Consider the following 19,804-nt stretch of genomic DNA (forward strand, 5'->3'; position numbering starts at 1 on the left):
CAAAATCTACCTCACTTTGCCCAGCTGTCTATATAAAACTGTCTAAATATGTAACTACCAAGTTAAATTCCCCCAGATAGGTCCGTTTCACCTAACCACCAAGGTAGGTCCCCAAAGACTTATCTTTATTTCCAGGTTTTTGCTAGGGTCGGTAATAGGGGGTCTGAAAAGCAGGGTGACAGAGATGCTGAGATGGATAGCATTTTAGGGGGGTTGAAAGAGGTTGTCTTATTGAGCCATTCTGATGGAGCGTTGTTTGGGTGCCTATATATTAGAATACCGTTCTTATCTATTCTGTAATATGTCTAGATGCACAGATATTACAGCCAAATAGGATTGGTAAGCAAATATGCACTCATCAATAAACTGAAAAGACATGAACTTTATGGTAAAAAGGAGGGAAAAACAAGCTAACCACAACTGGGGGAATAGGTCATTCCCAGTTGTTCAAACTGTGTAATATTCTGACTAACAACAGGACAGAATATTCCTCATACTCAAAGGCCCAAGGCAACTTAAAGAGCAGCATATACTGATGTCTTAAGTTCCACCTTTGGCTGTAGCTAGGGAATCGCATGGATTTTTAACACAATAATGGCTGAGGCTGGGGAAACCTTTTAACGCCACTAGTCAAATCAATTTTGTTTTTGCTGCTCTGCTTTCACAAGCACTCCCATTATCCATTATCACTCCCCACTGCAGGCATTTCCCACAACAGAAATATTATTAAGGGGAGGAAAAAAGAACAGCAAAGATCAGATAATGAAGAAAACATCTCAGGGACAGCAGGACACAGATCCTCTTGTACCTATGGCCTGCTACATACAATGAATTCGTGCATCCTAGCATTTGTTAAGAATTCCTCAGATTATGATTTGCTCAGTATTTGTGCTGTAATCCTTTCCACAGACCATGCACTTGCCCTCTTGCCCCTGGTACTTCTTGTTCCCCCTTTTCTCACACCACTTTTCTTTCCTGAAACAGCCCCACACATGATCACCTCTCCCTCCCTATTCATCGCACAGATATACTGGAAAAAGTTGGGAACAAATCAAATGGGAGAGAGAAGCATAATAACTATTTCAAAGAATCTCCCTCACCGTTTCTCTTTTCAAAACTGTGTGAAAACTGCATAAGGAAAAAGTGAGCATTACACCAAAATCAATACCTTTATTCCTCAAAATACAGCACTTTAGTTAAGCAAACTTGAACTTTTAGTAAGAGGTGCCAACTAACTCCCCCAAGGTGATGACTGGTGAAACACTGTAACTTGAATCCTCTCAGATGGGTTTGTGAAGCTGCGACAATCCAAATGATAAATAAATATTCAGCCTACCAAACCAGTAACACAAACGATTCCTGCCATCAAAGAAGGAACAAACATTACATTCTAACAGTAGCATGCCTATCCACACACCTGGTGGAACCAAATCAAATATATTTCCCAATGCACAGACTCCAAGCTGAGCCCACCAATTTACCTTAATAGAAGGAGCTAGGGATTATTTTGAACCATTACTTCAAATCCAATCACGGATTACACGCCAGAAATGCTTCAGCCAATTTGGAGCTCAAACAATGTGGCCGTCACTCAGTTACAGAAGTCTGCACTCAGAAGTGTAAGCCTGCGGTAGTCTTCAAAGTTACCATTACCTGGGTCAATGCAAATTAAAAATATATGTTATGGCTACAGACGCAGATTGCCAAAACAAACTTTTCAAATGGGATTATTTAAATTTGTGACAGTTTCCCCAACAGCCCCAATAGTGTATTGGAGCGGAACACAGTGAAATCAGAACCCAGAATCACAGCCACCTACTTTACTGATAAATATAAACTGCTTTGGAAATTCACTGTTAAAATTTAAATTTTGTTTTCTGCTGTTCAGCCACAATTATTCTTAGCTAAGTTACTTTTTAAAAAGTCATAGTCTTAAACAAACACTAGAGAATATGTGAGGACAACACTGCATGAAAAGAAGTAGTATAGAAATGTTACAATTCCTCTCCGAGTTAGGTGCTGATTTGCACACAAGGATGTAAGGAAATACGTTAAGTGATTAAAGACACACAACACCTGCAATGCCTTTTCTAGCCAGTCATCTGCCATAAGCACCTTCTTCTTTCCTGTAGATTACACACTGGAAGAAAGAGCTAAAATACCACAATGGGTTAGAAATGTGACCCAAAGGAAAAGAGAAAAGATGTTAGGGGTACACAAAATGGGCTTATATATGTTGGCTCTTTGGTGTTAAATGATAAATCCCAGGATTCATACAACGTAAGGGCCCAATCTTGTAGTTCTTACTCAAAGAAAACTCTGAAATCAGTTGCTTAAGGGATGTATGATCAGGCACTAAATATTCCCAAGCTATGAAAAAAAAAAAAGAACAAAAAGATGACAAGCTACAGAATCTTAATTGTAGGGTTTAAGGGTTTTGTTTGTTTGTTTGTTTTAATCTAAAGCCTGAAGGAAAATGAAGCTATAATCATTTTATAAACCCTGAAATATTCCAGCCTGGCAGCTACTTGGAGCACTAGAAGAGGAGCCTGAAGTCTGGAAGTAGGAGGAGTGAGTCTCCCAAACCCTAACAGCAACTCCTTCAGCCAATTTTAAAGCAACATTGGGTATGTCTACACTACAGGATTAATTCGAATTTATATAATTCGAATTTAGGAAACCGATTTTATAAATTCGAATGTATTCGGCCACACTAGGCACCATTAATTCGGTGGTGTGCGTCCAAGCTACCATAGTAGCATCGATTTCCAGAGCGTTGCATTGTGGGTAGCTTTTACATAGCTATCCCATAGTTCCCGCAGTCTCCACCCCCCTTGGAATTCTGGGTTGAGACCCCAGTGCATGATGGGGCAAAAAACATTGTCGCAGGTAGTTCTGGGTACAGCCTCCCCCTCCCTCCCTGAAAGCAACGGCAGACAACCATTTCGCGCCTTTTTTCCTGAGTGAACTCTGCAGACTCCATTCTGCATCAAGCATGGATCCCGTTGTGCTCCAGAACGCAGTCTTGAACATTATAAACACCTCGCGCTTTCTCGTGGAGTTTATGCTTACACAGGACCAGAAAAAAGAGGCGAGGAGGAGGAGGAGGCGGCGATTGCAGCGCAGCGACCAGCGTGATGAGGACATGGACACGGACACAGAATTCTCTGAGACCGCGGGCCCCGGTGCTTTGGAGATTATGATGTTAATGGGCCAGGTTATAGGCTTTGAACGCCGATTCTGGGCCCGGGAAACAAGCACAGACTGGTGGGACCGCATAGTGTTGCAGGTGTGGGACGATTCCCAGTGGCTGAGAAACTTTCGCATGCGTAAGGGCACTTTCATGGAACTTTGTGACTTGCTTTCCCCTGCCCTGAAGCGCCAGAATACCAAGATGAGAGCAGCCCTCACAGTTGAGAAGCGAGTGGCGATAGCCCTGTGGAAGCTTGCAACGCCAGACAGCTACCGGTCAGTCGGGAATCAATTTGGAGTGGGCAAATCTACTGTGGGGGCTGCTGTGATGCAAGTAGCCAAAGCAATCACGGAGGTGCTGCTACGAAAGGTAGTGACTCTGGGAAATGTGCAGGTCATAGTGGATGGCTTTGCTGCAATGGGATTCCCTAACTGTGGTGGGGCAATAGATGGAACCCATATTCCTATCTTGGCACCGGAGCACCAGGGTACCCAGTACATAAACCGCAAGGGGTACTTCTCAATGGTGCTGCAAGCACTTGTGGATCACAAGGGACGTTTCACCAACATCCATGTGGGCTGGCCGGGAAGGGTTCATGACGCTCGCGTCTTCAGGAACACCAATCTGTTTAAACGGCTGCAGCAAGGGACTTACTTTCCGGACCAGAAAATAACCGTGGGGGATGTTGAAATGCCAATTGTTATTCTTGGGGACCCAGCCTACCCCTTAATGCCATGGCTCATGAAGCCATACACAGGCAGCCTGGACAGGAGTCAGGAGTTGTTCAACTACAGGCTGAGCAAGTGCAGAATGGTGGTAGAATGTGCATTTGGCCGTTTAAAAGGTCGCTGGCGATCCTTATTGACTCGCTCAGACCTCAGCCAAACCAATATCCCCATTGTTATTACTGCTTGCTGTGTGCTTCACAATCTCTGTGAGAGCAAGGGGGAGACCTTTATGGCAGGGTGGGAGGCTGAGGCAAATCGCCTGGCTGCTGATTACTCGCAGCCAGACACCAGGGCGATTAGAAGAGCACACGATGAAGCGCTGCGCATTAGGGAAGCTTTGAAAACCAGTTTCATGACTGGCCAGGCTACAGTGTGAAATTTATGTTTGTTTATCCTTCCTGAAAACCCGCCCCCTTTATTGACTCATTCTCTGTAAGGAACCCACCCTCCCCCTTCCCCCAGCTTGCTTTCAAAGGAAATAAAGTCACCATTGTTTAAAAATCATTTATTCTTTATGAATTGATTATAAAAAGAGGGAGAGAACCTGAGTGGGGTTTGGGAGGAGGATCAGCGGGAAGGAAAAGCCCAGTAAAAAAAGGTTAAGAAAATGGCAGCCTTTTGCTTGGGCTGTCCACTGGGGTGGAATGGGAGGGTGTACAGAGCCTCCCCCCCCGTGTTCTTACACATCTGGGTGGGGAGGCTATGGAAAATGGTGAGGAGGTAGGGGGGTTATACAGGGGCTGTAGCGGCACAGAACCTGAGTGGGGTTTGGGAGGAGGATCAGCGGGAAGGAAAAGCCCAGTAAAAAAAGGTTAAAAAAATGGCAGCCTTTTGCTTGGGCTGTCCACTGGGGTGGAATGGGAGGGTGTATGGAGCCTCCCCCCCCGTGTTCTTACACGTCTGGGTGTGGAGGCTATGGAACATGGTGAGGAGGTAGGGGGGTTATACAGGGGCTGTAGCGGCACTCGGTTCTCCAGCAGCCGTTCCTGAAGCTCCACCAGACGCCGGAGCATGTCTGTTTGCTCACGCAGCAGCCCCAGCGTTGCTTCCCGACTCCTCTGATCTTCCTGCCGCCACCTCTCATCTCGAGCGTCTCTCCTCTCCTCACGTTGGTCCCTTCTGTCCTCACGTTGGTCCCTCATGTCCTCACGTTGGTCCCTCATGTCCTCACGTTGGTCCCTCATGTCCTCACGTTGGTCCCTCATGTCCTCACGTTGGTCCCTCCTGTCCTCACGGTCACTGGCTTCTTTCCTATACTTGCAAACCGTCTCCTTCCACTCATTCAGATGAGCTCTTTCATTCCTGGTGGATTGCATGATTTCGGAAAACATCTCTTCTCTCGTTTTTTTTTTACGACGCCTTATCTGGGATAGCCTTCGGGAAGGAGGAGGGAGGCTTGAAACATTTGCACCTGCTGGAGGGAGTGAAAAAAGGAGAGAATTTTTTTAAAAGATACATTTTTCAGAACAATGCTTATACTCTTTCACGGTGTATACTATTCACATTACATAGCACATGTGATTTCTGTGCAAGGTCGCATTTTGCCTCTTAATATTGAGTGCCTGTGGCTTTGCTGCTAGAGATCACAGACGCAGGTCGGGGCAACAGAATTCACCTTGCATGCTGCCATGGTAAGCCACTGTCTTTAGGCTTCTGCGCCCTGCTTTCCCACATACCAAGCAAAGCCCGTTGTGCTGCAGTTTTCCTGTTAGCTTGTTTTCTGCTGCTGAAGGTTAACACCCCCCCCCCCCATCCAATTCTCTGGGATGAGTGCTTTATCCCTCCCCCCACCGCCTGGCTGGTATCAGGGAAGATCCCTGCAGGAACCAAACTAACACCCCCCCCCCCACCCGCCATGAATTCTCTGGGATGAGTGCTTTATCCCTCCCCCCACCGCGTGGCTGGTATCAGGGAAGATCCCTGCAGGAACCAAACTAACCCCCCCCCCCACCCGCCATGAATTCTCTGGGATGAGTGCTTTATCCCTCCCCCCACCGCCTGGCTGGTATCAGGGAAGATCCCTGCAGGAACCAAACTAACCCCCCCCCCCCACCACCCGCCATGAATTCTCTGGGATGAGTGCTTTATCCCTCCCCCCACCGCGTGGCTGGTATCAGGGAAGATCCCTGCAGGAACCAAACTAACCCCCCCCCCCCCACCCGCCATGAATTCTCTGGGATGAGTGCTTTATCCCTCCCCCCACCGCCTGGCTGGTATCAGGGAAGATCCCTGCTAGCAAAACGCGAAAAGCTCTGGGCCAATCCTCCCCCCCCCCCTTGCACTTGGCTAAATGCAGGGAAGGATTTCTTTTCAGCCACAGGCAAACAGCCCAGTAGGAACGGCCACCTCAGTCCCCTTAATTAAATTCCCTTATTTCAACCAGGTTACCCTAAGCGATATCACTCTCCTGAGGATTACACAGCAAGATAAAGAACGGATGTTGCTTGAATGCCAGCAAACACCGGGACCATACGCTGCCAGGCTCTGTCAGGCAATGATACCAGATTACTTGCTACTAGCATGGCGTGGTCAAGTGTCCTACCATGGAGGACGGAATAAGGCTGCACTGCCCAGAAACCTTGTGGCAAGGCTTTTGGAGTACCTCCAGGAGAGCTTCATGGAGATGTCCCTGGAGGATTTCCGCTCCATCCCCAGACATGTTAACAGACTTTTCCAGTAGCTGTACTGGCTGCGAATGCATCCCAAGTGCTCAGGGCAAATTAATCATTAAAAATGCTTGCTTTTAAACCATGTTTTATATTTTAAAAGGTAAACTCACCTGAGGTCCCTTCCATGGGGTCATGGTCTTGGGTGCTGGCTTGGGAGGCTTGGGAGGGTACTTCAGTCAGGGTGAGAAACAGTTCCTGGCTGTTGGGGAGAACGGAGAGCTGGGTGCTCTCTGCCAGCTCGTCCTCCTCCTCCTCCTCTTCCCCTTCCGCGGAATCATCAGGTGTCCCTGATGAGATTATCCCCAGCTCGGAATCCACAGTCAGAGGTGGGGTAGTGGTGGCGGCCCCCCCTAGAAATGCATTTAGCTCAGCGTAGAAGCGGCATGTCCGCGGCTCTGACCCGGAGCGACCGTTTGCCTCCTTTGCTTTTTGATAGGCTTGTCTGAGCTCCTTGACTTTCACGCGGCACTGATCTGTGTCCCTATTGTGGCCTCTCTCCATCATGCCCTTGGAAATTTTTTCATAAGTTTTGGCATTTCGTCTTTTCGAACGCAGTTCAGCTAGCACTGAATCCTCTCCCCATATAGAGATCAAATCCAGTACCTCCTGTACGGTCCATGCTGGTGCTCTTTTTCGATTATCAGCCTGCATGGTTACCTGTGCTGATGAGCTCTCTGTGGTCACCTGTGCTCTCCACGCTGTGCAAACAGGAAATGAAATTCAAATGTTCCCGGGGCTTTTCCTGTCCACCTGGCCAGTGCATGCGAGTTCAGATTGCTGGCCAGAGCGGTCACAATGGTGCACTGTGGGATAGCTCCTGGAGGCCAATAACATCGAATTGCGGCCACACTAACGCTAATTCGAATTGACAAATTCGATTTTGGCGCTACTCCGCTCGTCGGGGTGGAGTACAGAAATCGAATTAAAGGGCCCTTTAATTCGAATTAAATGGCTTCGTTGTGTGGACGGTTCCAGAGTTAATTCGAATTAAAGCCACTAAATCCGAATTAAAGGTGTAGTGTAGACCAGGCCATTGACTGACTCTGACTAATTTAGTTCAGTCCTCCACTGCCAAAAAGATAGAGGCTGTGATACAGGGCAATGAAAGCCAGGGCCGACGAGAGGGGGGGGAAGTCGGTACAAATTACCGGGGCCCGGCGGTCCGGAAGGGGGCCCGGGGCCGGGCTTCCCACCCCCCCAACCTCGTCGGCCCTTTTTAGCCGGTCTGCCCTTGGTGGGGGGCCTGAAAAAAAATTTTCACCGGGGCCCGAACCCGCTCTTGGCGGCCCTGATGAAAACAGATGGGGTACGATCCACAAAGATATGCAGGTTTAGGCCTAAGTCCTGTTTTTAGGCAACGCTCTGATCCAGAGAACTGCTGGCCAGCTGCCACCTAAATTCATTCAGCGCCTAAGTTTTTGTCTCTGGGCATATGCACTGCAGCCTCATGCTAGGCATCTGGGTGCCTATCTCCCACCTAAGCATGTGCACTGCTACCTCACAATAGGCATCCGGAGACCTATCTCTCACCTAAACCCCAAACTGGGGAAGATAGGCATTCAGACACCTATGCTGCTAGTCATATGCGGGGGCCTGATCCAATAGGTGTGCTCAGAGGCAATCTACTAGATGGGGCCCCTCAGATAAGTTCAGGGGACAAGGAGGCACTCCCTTATAACCTTTAGCCTAGTGGACAGGGTACTTACCCAGGATGTGGGAGATATAGGGTTGCCAACTCTGACTGAAGCTATTCTGGGAGATTTCCCCCTCTCCCCCCCAACATGAAGTAATGTTGTTTTCTTAAACTATCCTATAAAATCTCCCGGATTGCTTTCTATAGTCACCAGGAGATCAATGCCGATTCCGGGAGACTCCAAGTCAATCCTGGAGGGTTGGCAACCCTAGGGAGAGTCCCAGTTCAAGCCCCCCCTCTTCCTGAGAGGGTGAAGGGATTTGAACAGGCATCAGCCACCTCCCAGATGAATGCCCTAACTACTAAAATATTGAATATGCTGATGTGAATCTCCCCCCATCTCTCCTATTAGTTGTTTCACTTTAATTGAATAATGAAATATTAATTGGGACAATGAACAAGTTAGAATTACTCTCTAACCTGGTGGTTTGGGCACTTGCCTCAGAGGGGGCAAATCCCTTCTCTCCCTCTGGAACGGGGGGATTGAACCTGGGGGTCTCCCACATCCTGAGTGAATACCCTATCCACTAGGCTACAGGTTATAAGGGAGGTCCCCTGTCCACCTCCCCATTTAATTTCAGACCATATATGCAACTTAGGCAGCTGAGCGCCGATCTTCCCCCAGTTCATGGATCACTAGCACAGATAGGCACCCCCCTGCAGCCCAGACTTAGGTGCCTATCTCCATGAGAGGGCAAGGCTTAGCATCTCCCATTGGCTAGTTTAGGCAGCTTCCCGTCTGCTTTGCTGGGTTTGTGGATCCCGTTCCCAGGCACCTATCCTCTCTATTCATTGTATAGAAGTCTAGGCACCTAACTCAGTCTCTGTGGATTGCAGAGTTGTTCCTGTGATAAGTTAGGTACCGCAATGCTGAGCATCGCAACATGGTGATGGGGAATACCCTCCTACCCTTAAGGAAAACATTGAAAAATTACATTTTATGGGGAAAGTATGACATTCTGCACATTCCAGATGTTCAAAAAATCAAGTCCAGTTATTTTTAAAGTCATATGCTAAAACTTCCCTTTTACTCTGTGCATTCTGGGGTTGTATGGAAAATACTAAAGGCAGACAACAAAGGCCAGGTCTGCTACCACCAGTTTAGCAGCATCAGTGTAAATGCGAAGGAGGACCAAATTGTAGACAGAAGGTTCTCATAGTTGGACCCATTTTTATCACCATGTCAATTAAACCTGCTGAGACACTCCTATGCCCATGTCAATATACATTTTATGTGATGCAGTAAAGTGACTATAAAAGGGGGCAATCTTAAAGGGAAACTATATCTAGTTTGTTCAGCCCAAGAGTTTAAAAGTTCAGAAGGTAAAAAGCACTTGTCACTATTAATAAAATGTATGATATTTTTAAGCTTTCAATTATATTTGGCAGTTCTGAGGCTATTGATGTTGGTGGCTGATGTGATGTCATCTCTGACATGAGCAGTCTAAGGTCCCTGAGCGAATGATCATAAACCACTTCCAAAAATAGTTTAACGTTAGCAAAATACAATGAAAAACTGGTATATCTAATATTAAAATATTAAACATTTTGTGTTATTAGTTCTTTGATTGTTAAGCAGTTATTAAAACAGGTGAGACTCTACAGTCTCTTGCTAGTCTCACAAATAGCATCCATCAAGAAGGATGCAACCAACACTAAGTTTAGAAATACATGTATTCATGGTGAAAAATAATTAGTATCCTACAGACTTTTATGTCCCTTTCAAAAGAAAATGAGAGCCATAGTAAGAGTTCAATGATACATTTTTAGTTATTTAGATGTTCGTACCTGAATATCTCTGAGTGCTTTAACTAAATAGAATTTTCTAATGGAAACATACCCGAACGCTGAAACAAACCCCAGGTATAAAAAACAACACAAGTGCCATCATCATCTTTAAAGAACTGTACATACACAGACACACAACCAAACAGAAAATGAAATGAAAACAATCATTAATCCTTAACCAAAATAATGGCCATGGGTGCCTCACTATTCACCAGAGTGTATCTGACTGGCCCAATGTAACACAGGGAGTTAGTGACAGAGCCACAAGGATCCATTTTTTCTTTCAGGACCAATGTTTAGAGAAGTGTACTGGTCCTGATAGTATTTGTGGTGGTTCACCAAAAATGGGCCTAGATCATAAAATATCAGACATCAAAATAATTTGATATAGTATTATCATCTTGTGTCTCTCCCGCCATGTCAATTAGGACAAGATTTCAGCAGCTGATATCATATGAACTGTCAAAGAAGTAAACTATGACATCTTCAATGACTTTTAAAGACCCTCCTATAATCCCAGTGTCTATGTGAAAGAACGGAAAGGCATGTGCACACTCTGTAAACTGAAACATAGTAAAATGTAGGGTTTTACTTGACTAGGACAAAAGGTGTGTTGTCAGCTGACACGTTGTAACTAATGTGTTCTGGGGCCTTGTCTGTACTAAGGTAAAGGTTAAATTTAGATCAGGCTTTGCATAACACAAGGTAGCTAAGTGCAACCTAAATTTGACCAATTTTCCAAGCACAGATAAAAAGTAACACCTTTAGCTCAATTTTAGTATGTTCAATTGTGGCCTCAGCACGAGCTCAGACACTCTTCTTAGTCTAGACAAAGCATAAAACTCTCATGCATACAATACTTTTAACATGCGCTAGCTGATCAAGTTGAAGCCTAGGGTTCATCATGACCAGCTAACACGTTAAAATACAACTTGCCTTGTCTACACTAGGATTTATAAACATGTGAGTTAAAACATGTTAGCGAATACATTTTAAAAACACCTCTTCTATCATAGTGTGGACAGGCCACAAGCGACTAGGAGACTTGAGGCACTGCCCAGCATCACTCCAAACAGCCATCCTGTCCAGCTGTTATGTGCTGACTAGCTGCAACAGGAGATCCTGTCCAGTCCTCCTGCCCCAAACGGTGATGATCACACAGGGGCTACAAGCGTAAGGGGGTATGAGATGAAAAAGAAAAACTGGGAGGGGTGGGATAACCCTGGTTCTGACAGAGGAGCCGCTAGAGAAAGAAATTAAAATCCACCCTTTGAGAAACAGCAAAATGAGTTCTACTTCAATAGTACAATCACTCTTTCCCTGTTGCAAATTAAATGAAGGAGCACTGCTGACCCTGAGCCTGATTCTGGTCTCATACCAGTTTTACCAGTGTAATTTCACTGACTTCAGTAGAGTTAGGGCTTGTATACACTTGAAACGCTACAGTGGCACAGCTGCACCACTATACTGCTTCAGTGTAGACACTACCTATGCCGATGAGAGGGGTTCCCTTATTACTGTAGTTAATCCATCTCCCCAAGAGGCAGTGGCTAGGTTGATGGAAGAATTCTACCATTGACCGAGCACTGTCTGCACTGGAGGTTAGGTTGGCTTAACTATGTGGATTTTGCACAACCCTGATCGACATATCTGGGTTGACCTGACTTTTTAGTGTAGACCAGACCTTACTTCTGAATTACCCCAGCACAAGTGAGGGCAAATATGGCTCATTATGTCTAGCATTGACTTAATCTTGAAGTTCCTAGTTAATCATCACTGCGTAAGGCCTGAGAAAAGACTGCAGCATTTGACTTTCTGTGGAAAATGTCTGCTCTTCATTTTCATGTGTGATGGTAGAGAAATGTACAATTCCTGTAGTGTAAATTGCATATAGCTGGTACCCTGAAGCAAGTTTAATAAATTATATTACAACATGAAGGGGGGGGAAATCAAGATTCAAAGAGGAGGTGTGTGTGTACATGCCCACACACAAATGTTTAATGTTTAAAAAACAAACTTGCCTACAAGTATTGAAAGCAATCATTTGCAATGTTTAACAGTTATCCACTCTACTAACACTGATATCTACAGAAACATCACAAAGATAAACAAGGAAGTCCTGATTTTCAAATACCAATTCAACAAGGGGAAAAGTCCTCTTAGAAAAATTCTCCTCTTTAGTGATGGAATATTTCCAAAATAGGCAGAGACCCCCTTCAACAATTAACCTGCTTCTTATGTTTTTGTGCCTACCATTTTGCTCCTATGCTATGTCAGCTGAAACAGTGAGCCTCCCATACCCCAGGTGTAAGAGTGACAAGATTTTTAACTTCTTTTAGCAATGCACTGTCCGAGGGAATGTGAAAAACAGTATTGGAAGATATTGTATTTATAAGTCATGTTTTCACTAGCTCTAAACTAACTCTGGACCTGGCATAGTCTGTCTTGGCAGGGAAATAAAAAGATGATCTAATGGGTCATTTGACTTCTGTCACTAACTTCTATGATCTGAATAACATTTTGTGTTATGTTTAATTCTAGCTCTCCATCTTCTTTGATTCTTAGATGTCAGTCTTCGGGATAGGAACTTGTCAATATGATAATAATGAATCAATAATGTTAGATATATACAGCTTATATAAAAAAAGGTCTTGAAGGACTTTAAAACTAGGACAAAGTAAACCTCAACACACTTAAACCCCAGTGTAAAGTTAAGATTCTAATAAATGAGTATAAGAAAGTCAATGTGATAGTTATGGGAGTGGCATTTCAATGGACAACAAATTATAAACCCATCGTGCAAGAACAGCAGTACAATGGGATCAGATATAGAGGTATTTTAACTTGGTAGAGATTTCAAGATGGTTTGTAACAATGAACAAAGGTCACTAAATAACATGGATGAAGAGCCAGAAGAATCTTGCAATCAATGCAGTGGGAAATGGGAAGGCAGATTAGCTCACAAAGAACCAAAAAACTGGAATAATGTGTTGATGTTTCCTGGAACCAGTCTGAAGATGAGCAGCAGAGTTTTGGATGGGTTGCAATTTCCCCCCGTATTGTCTTTGAAAAGCTAACTAGTACAGCATTCAAATAATCCAGCTAAGAAGCAAACAACTTTGGCCTTAGCCAGGTTGAATTGGGAAAAAGAAAAAGTACTTTCATCCATTTACAAATAATTTAAAATTTTGTGGGGGTCCAGATTTTTCATTATCTATTTAATACCTATATATGGTGTCTGAATTTCACATCTATATACTGCTCTACCCAAATTAAGTACATTTAAAAAACAAAGTTGTCAATAAGACTTAAGAGACTTCGTAGCCAAAATTCATCAAGTCAAAACTGTATACCTCTGCTCCCTCCCAGTTACCATAACTATTTTCTTTTCATAAACTCCTCGTGTTTCAGGGCGTAAGATAACTTCTAGCTACAGCAGGGGTAGGCAACCTATGGCATGCGTGCCAAAGGCGGCACGCGAGCTGATTTTCAGTGGAACTCACACTGCCCGGGTCCTGGCCACCGGTCCGGGGGGCTCTGCATTTTAATTTAATTTTAAATGAAGCTTCTTAAACATTTTAAAAACCTTATTCACTTTACATACAACAATAGTTTAGTTATATATTATAGACTTATAGAAAGAGACCTTCTAAAAATGCTAAAATATATTACTGGCATGCGAAACCTTAAATTAGAGTGAATAAATGAAGACTCGGCACACCACTTCTGAAAGGTTGCCGACCACTGAGCTACAGTATTTGGGAGTAAGAGATTTGCCCTGGAACACATTTATTCCTCCCCTTTTGCCCACCTCCTCAAAAGCATCAGGGACTGGCTGCTATTGCTGACAGGATACTAATCTAGATTAGACCATTGATCTAATCCAGTATGGTCACTTTTATAGTTCTCTGTTCCTTGTTACTATTTTAAAATAGCCACTCAATGATAGCTGCTCTTCAGTGGACACAAAATCTCTGAACAGTGGAAATTGCATAATTCCTCCCTTGAGTTTAGGAATAGGGTGTTTTGGTGTAAATTGTGGGGCTGGGGATGAGAAGCATCTTAAATGTTTGATGATTCTTATTCCCCTCAGAAGAATAAAATCAGGGTGCACGTCTTTAAATGGCAACAATCCTTTTAAAACCTTGATATTTGCTCCCAAGCTAGCTGAAGGGCAGATCAGCAGTATGTGTCAGCACCACCTGGTGGGAGGGTTTCAAGGGTCCCAGGCTACCTCCCAACAGTCTTAAACCAACACAATCTCTCTTTCTCCCTCCCCCCAATGTCTGTGAACTTGAAAAGAAAGAAGAGGAGGGAAACACGCTGAAAGACACTAGTTCTCCTTGGACTGTCTCCTTCACTTGATAAGAGAGAGAGATTTTTTAAGTGACCAGCAGAACAAAAAAACAATAATAGCAACAAGACAGAAGTAATGTTCCCCCTTGCATTTGTTTATTACTTGATCCTAGTTATTCATTTCTCTAATGACTGCATCACTTTCAAAATCTGCAGCCTAATCTGAGGGCTGAACTGAATAATGGCTGTGTAAAGACAGTGCTACACTGTAAAATATTAGGTGAGATGATGTCAGTGTTTCTGCTGTAAACTCCTATTTTTAAAAGATTTAAAACTTACTCCCTTACTCTCATTTGGAATTTAACACATTTCAAGGGGAAAAAAACCCAACAGTAAACAAACCCTAAACAACTTTGTGTAGTTTTTGTAACTAAAAATATGACAAGATATATGAAACAAACTTGGCAAGTGATTATTTGATAGTATTAACTATTTTCTGCACAACTAAAACACACATACACACACATCTCTAAAGAAAGATTTTAAAGTTTGAAAAGTAGCTTTGAAAGGAACAATTTATCAGATAGAAAATCTAACTCTTTAATGTGCATATTACACATACTACAGACCACAGCGTATTTTCAGTCTTTGGGCAAAACTCACCAGTAATATTCTGTGAGTGAAACAAAGCAGAATTTGTCCCTCCTCTTTGCCATAACAATTCTTTACAAATGTTTAACTTGATGAGAATAGGTCTATTTTTAGCTAATATGTTCATTTTTATTTTAAAAAGATAAATTTGAAGGCTATTGCACACAAAAAACATTTAAATTATATGCTTTAACAGAAAAACACAGCTTTATCTTAACAATGGATTTTATGGCTAACTCCATCATTACATTAAACAACTGTTTCTTTTTAAGTTTTTCAACATGAAGCAAGTTATTATGAGTGTGGGCTGCAACAGAGTTGCTTGGCTTGTGTCACGACTTTCACAATTATCAAAACACCCTTTTTTATTTCTGTCCTATATATTCCATGCAAAACCAAGTAAGCATAAATGAAAACCCAAGGGTTTGGTGCTTTCGTGTCGTTTTGGGAAGGGAGTCGCTACAACCTAGGTGCCTAAGAACCCCGTTAAGAGAAGTCAGACACTAATTTTGATCACGTTTGCACAACCAACCAACTACATTATAGTTTTCTGGAGTCAGGAACCCCCAGAAAGACTCCTGCCCTCTAAGGTTAAAACCCCTTCCACGGCCTGTCGACCTGCAAAATGGAGAGTGTGTTTTGCGAAGGACAAACCAAACCCCAGGATCTAGGGAGACTCTTTTACTAGAAACAACATCAACTCCACAGCTGAGCAGAGGGGAAATCGAATTAGCTGAGTGTTTGTTTAAGAGCCTGAATGCTGTGGCAAGGAGGAGACCCGGAGGAAGCGGGGGGGGGAGGGTTCACAGAGACGTGGTTGTGTCTTTCTGGTGGTATCAGGAAAGCTACACTGAGTCCGTGAGGCTTTTCAGCTTCCTGTTTGCAAAGCACGAGCCTCTCCCTCTCCCTGTGTGTCGCTCTCCGGATCTTCCCAGCTGGCCCCTGTACGTGCTCCCCCAGGTGGTGGTGGGGGGACTCTCTCTGCCGTGGGGAGACAGTGGATGCGTGTGTCTGTCTCCCAGGCTCACCCCCCGCACGCGAGCCAGGCCCGCAGGGCTGCCTGGGGAGCGCTTCCCTCGGACACGCGGCGGCTCTTTGGTCATGCCGGACGGGGGGAGGGTTAATTCCTCCACCTCCTAGTTTTCCGGCTGCTTATCCAGCGGGCCATGGGGTGGACAAAGCGACTCGGTCGCTGGGAGGGAGCGGGCGGGCTGGGCAGCGGGCGAGGCGGGAAGGGGCTGCCCGCGGGGTGGCACGGGCTCGGGGGGGGGGGGGGGCGCGGGCTTGGTACAGCCCAAGATAAACAAATGGTCCCTCTTCACGTGTGGGGCGCCGGGGAGCGCGGCGGCCCCGCCCTACCCCCGCTTTGTCACTGCCACAGCCGCCCGCAGGGAGGGCAGCGGCGGCCCCTCGCTGCGCCGCCCGCCGGAGCCTCCCAGGGCAGGGGCGGGACGTGCGCGGCTTGTAAGCCGCACAGCGTGATCGCGGCTCCCTCCGCCGGTCTCCCTGCAGCTCCGGAGAGAGGCGACAGCCGGCCAGCGCCATGCGAGGAGCAGCCGCCCGCTGCCTAATGTCTAACGCGGGCGCGTCTCCCCGCACCGTCCCCAGCACGCGCGGTCTGCGCCCGGCAGAGCAGATTCACGCTCAGCTGCTCATTAAAAGTGCTGATTGTCACCCGCCGGCCGGGGCACACGGGGGGACGCGTAGCAAACCCCTGCTCTCGCTCAGCCTGAGACCAGGTCCCAGGCTCCCCAGCACCCCTGTTATCACTCCTCACCAGGGCAGGCTGGGAGTGGGAAACTCCACTTCCTGCTTGTAGTTACACTCCTGGTAGCTCAGCGCCCGCCCCCTTCGCTGTTCGCTAAGCCTCTTAAACACAAGGAAACTTTAGCAAGATATTCAGCTGGGTGGCGGCTGCTGCTGAAGGGACCTGGGCTCCTGCACCCTGTCTGGCAGCTGGGGCGAGAAACCTGCCAACTTTTCTTCCTGCTGTCACTCCAGCCTGGGAAAGCCCTCTCTTACCTTCCCCTTCTGTTGGATTTAAACAGGCAGCCAGCATACACACACACACACACTTTTTCGCTCCCATTTCAAAGCTGATTCACAAAACTCTTAAGACTCTGGAAAACCCCAGGGGCTGCTCCATACTCTTTCCCTTCTCTTCTTCTGGGCTAATTCTTCCTGCAGGGAACAGCTATGTCAATTCCCCCTTCCCGTAGTGGATCTAATAACCTGGGGGGGTTTTGGGGGGGTGGAGCAGTGTTATTTTAGAAATATTTTTCTTCTGAAAGCGAATCATGGTCTCAGCTATCATGGGAAAGTCCCCCCCCCCACACACTTATTTTTACCGTCTTAAGAGTCTCAGCCAGGTCTTACCAGACCCTATATTTCTCCGACTTGCAATCTGCGAAGAACGCGTGTCCTGTACCCTACTGAATAGGAGTAAAGTTTACTCTCCCCTCTTTGCTTTAGCCAAGCCCCTCTCCATCCCCCCCAAAGTCATCGCTCCCGTTCAGCCAAGTCAATAACTCCAAGCGGACAGCGACAGCCCCATCCCCGTCCCTTACCATGATCAGAGTGTGGTTCCTCTGCTCGGCCGTGGCAGACTCGGCATCTTGCTGCTGTTTGCTCTGATGCTGCTGTTTGCTACTCCCGCCGCCGGTGCCCGATTTCTTGGCCCTTTGCTCCAGGGTCCTCTGGTAGAGGCTCACCGTGTCTCTGCGTTCCAGCTCCAGCTGCTCCGCCTGGGCTTGCTGGTACCTGCTCTCGCAGTTGATATGGTGCCTCCTGCAGCCCTCGATGCGCTGCCTTAGCCTCTCCACCACGGTGCTGTGCTTGGGAATGCCGCTGCCGCCGCTATTAGTATTATTGTTACTGGGAGCAGCAGCAGGAGGACCGTGGGGAGTGTTATTAACCCCGATACCGGCACCACCAGCCCCGCTGAGGCCGCTGTTCAGGTTATTGTTGATGCAAATACTGCTGCCATTCGCGGCGGCAGCGGGGGCTGCAAAATCCCCCATCCTCTTCCCCGGGCACACTATTTTGGAAGAACTTTTTATCCTCCCCTTCACTCACTCACACACACACACACACACACGCAGCCTCCTCTGGGGTCCTGAGGTGATACTTTTTAGTGAACCATGGGGGGAAACACCAACAAGTAGAAGGGAAAGAGCGATCCCAGGTGAATGTTTTTCTCTTTCCCCAGCCGATCCTCTACGAAAATCTCCAGTATTTATATAAAAGAGCAAAAGAAAAAAAGTGCTAAAAGGTTATCATCACCAGATACACAACCGTAAAAAGAATCACAACAAAGTGAGCAGCAGCAATTCGGGTTGCAAACTCCAAGAGAGCTCAGATCAGTTCCTGCCCTCCCTTTTCTTTTTTATAATCCATTATTTCAAAATAAATTCCAGGAGTTTTCCGGAGATTTTGCCAAAGACTTTTCTCCCCATGTATAAATATAGAGAGAAACACACGCACCCTTCCACATGCATGCACACACAAACACATACACACATCCAGCAAAGGCATACGCTGGTCACACACAACACACGCACTCACACTCCACAGCATCAAAAGACAAGCAAAGCTGCTTTCTTATTGTATTTTCCTTCCAGAAAAAAGTTTTGGTGTTTATGCCGCACCGTGTTCTGAGTACTTTGGCTGCTCAGTTGCATTTCAAGAGGAACCTAAATAGCAAATCCTCAGGGTGGGGGAAGTAAACACATGAACAATCCGGGCGATCTGAAAAAGTGGATCGCTGAAGTCTTTGCAATCGTCGAGCTGATACAGCCTAATGCTTTGCTTTGCTTTGCTTGCTGCTGCTCCTGCTGCCACCATCACAATGATCAAGTGCTCTCCTCCTCCACCTCCTCCTCCTCCATGCCAGCGGAGTGATATCAGGACAAGAGCTCTCAGTAAACACAGCAGCAGCTCCTCCAGGCCGTGAGGCAGACCCGGGGACAAGGTGCAAAACCCGGCGCGGACTCAAACCCAGCAGGAGCGGACATGGCAATCCCCCATCTAATTCCCCCCACGTTTAGTACTTATTACCTTGCACTAGACTAGAAACCACGGCTGGCAGAAACAAGAAAGATATGGGAGGGGAGGGGGATTGCACGGCCCTCAATCAACTTCTGACCTCTGTGTGAGAATGTGCCTTTGTGCTTGATTCCCTTATTCAGTGCGACCTACTGTCTCAGGCAAGCCCAAGTTGTTATACATTTATGCATTATATTGCAGAACTTGTGCATGGCCACGCAGAAACACTGGAGCTTCACAGCCGTTGTCTATCATCCCCATCCATGTGGAAAGGAAAAGGTAAATAAGCGACTGTTTTTAAAACGATCCAAGCAACAAAGTCCTCTCTTCACATACACCCCATCCACTTCCCCCCCTTTAACAAATAGGCAGGGGGAATGGACACTTAATGAAACTCTGTCCCCTCCCTGGAAGATATACAAGATAACCTGCACTGAGCTAATGGGGGATACAAATGAAGGCAACTAGAAGAAAATTATTTATTCTTAAAGCCCAGGTATATTTGCCCCAGAAATATTCAAGATTAAATACACAGGCTATTAGGTTAGAATGATAACACATGTTAATAAAATGTTGTGGACCTTAAAGCCTATTGACAGCAGAAGTAATTAACAGCAAATAACTCAAGCAGAAAGATTGCAGATTTCATGGACTAGAACTGGAGGAAATACACAACTCTGCACAGTCTGTAGTGGACAAACACAATACAAAACAAGTAGTAAACATTTCAAAAATTGTTTGT

At 45.9% G+C, this 19,804-nt stretch overlaps 1 protein-coding gene across 1 annotated transcript in view; it reads right to left on the minus strand.

Annotated features, from left to right (window-relative positions):
- The window catches only part of MAML3 (mastermind like transcriptional coactivator 3), a 352,301-nt gene extending 334,263 nt beyond the window's left edge, over window positions 1–18,038 (minus strand). The window contains exon 1 of the mRNA XM_065405194.1: window positions 17,586–18,038. Within this exon, the coding sequence (XP_065261266.1) occupies window positions 17,586–18,038 (453 nt within the window). The remainder of the gene's footprint in view (window positions 1–17,585) is intronic.
- Window positions 18,039–19,804: the final 1,766 nt, after the last annotated feature.

Source organism: Emys orbicularis, chromosome 5, assembly GCF_028017835.1.
Source record: "Emys orbicularis isolate rEmyOrb1 chromosome 5, rEmyOrb1.hap1, whole genome shotgun sequence".
In the NCBI taxonomy this organism is placed as follows: Eukaryota; Metazoa; Chordata; order Testudines; family Emydidae; genus Emys; species Emys orbicularis.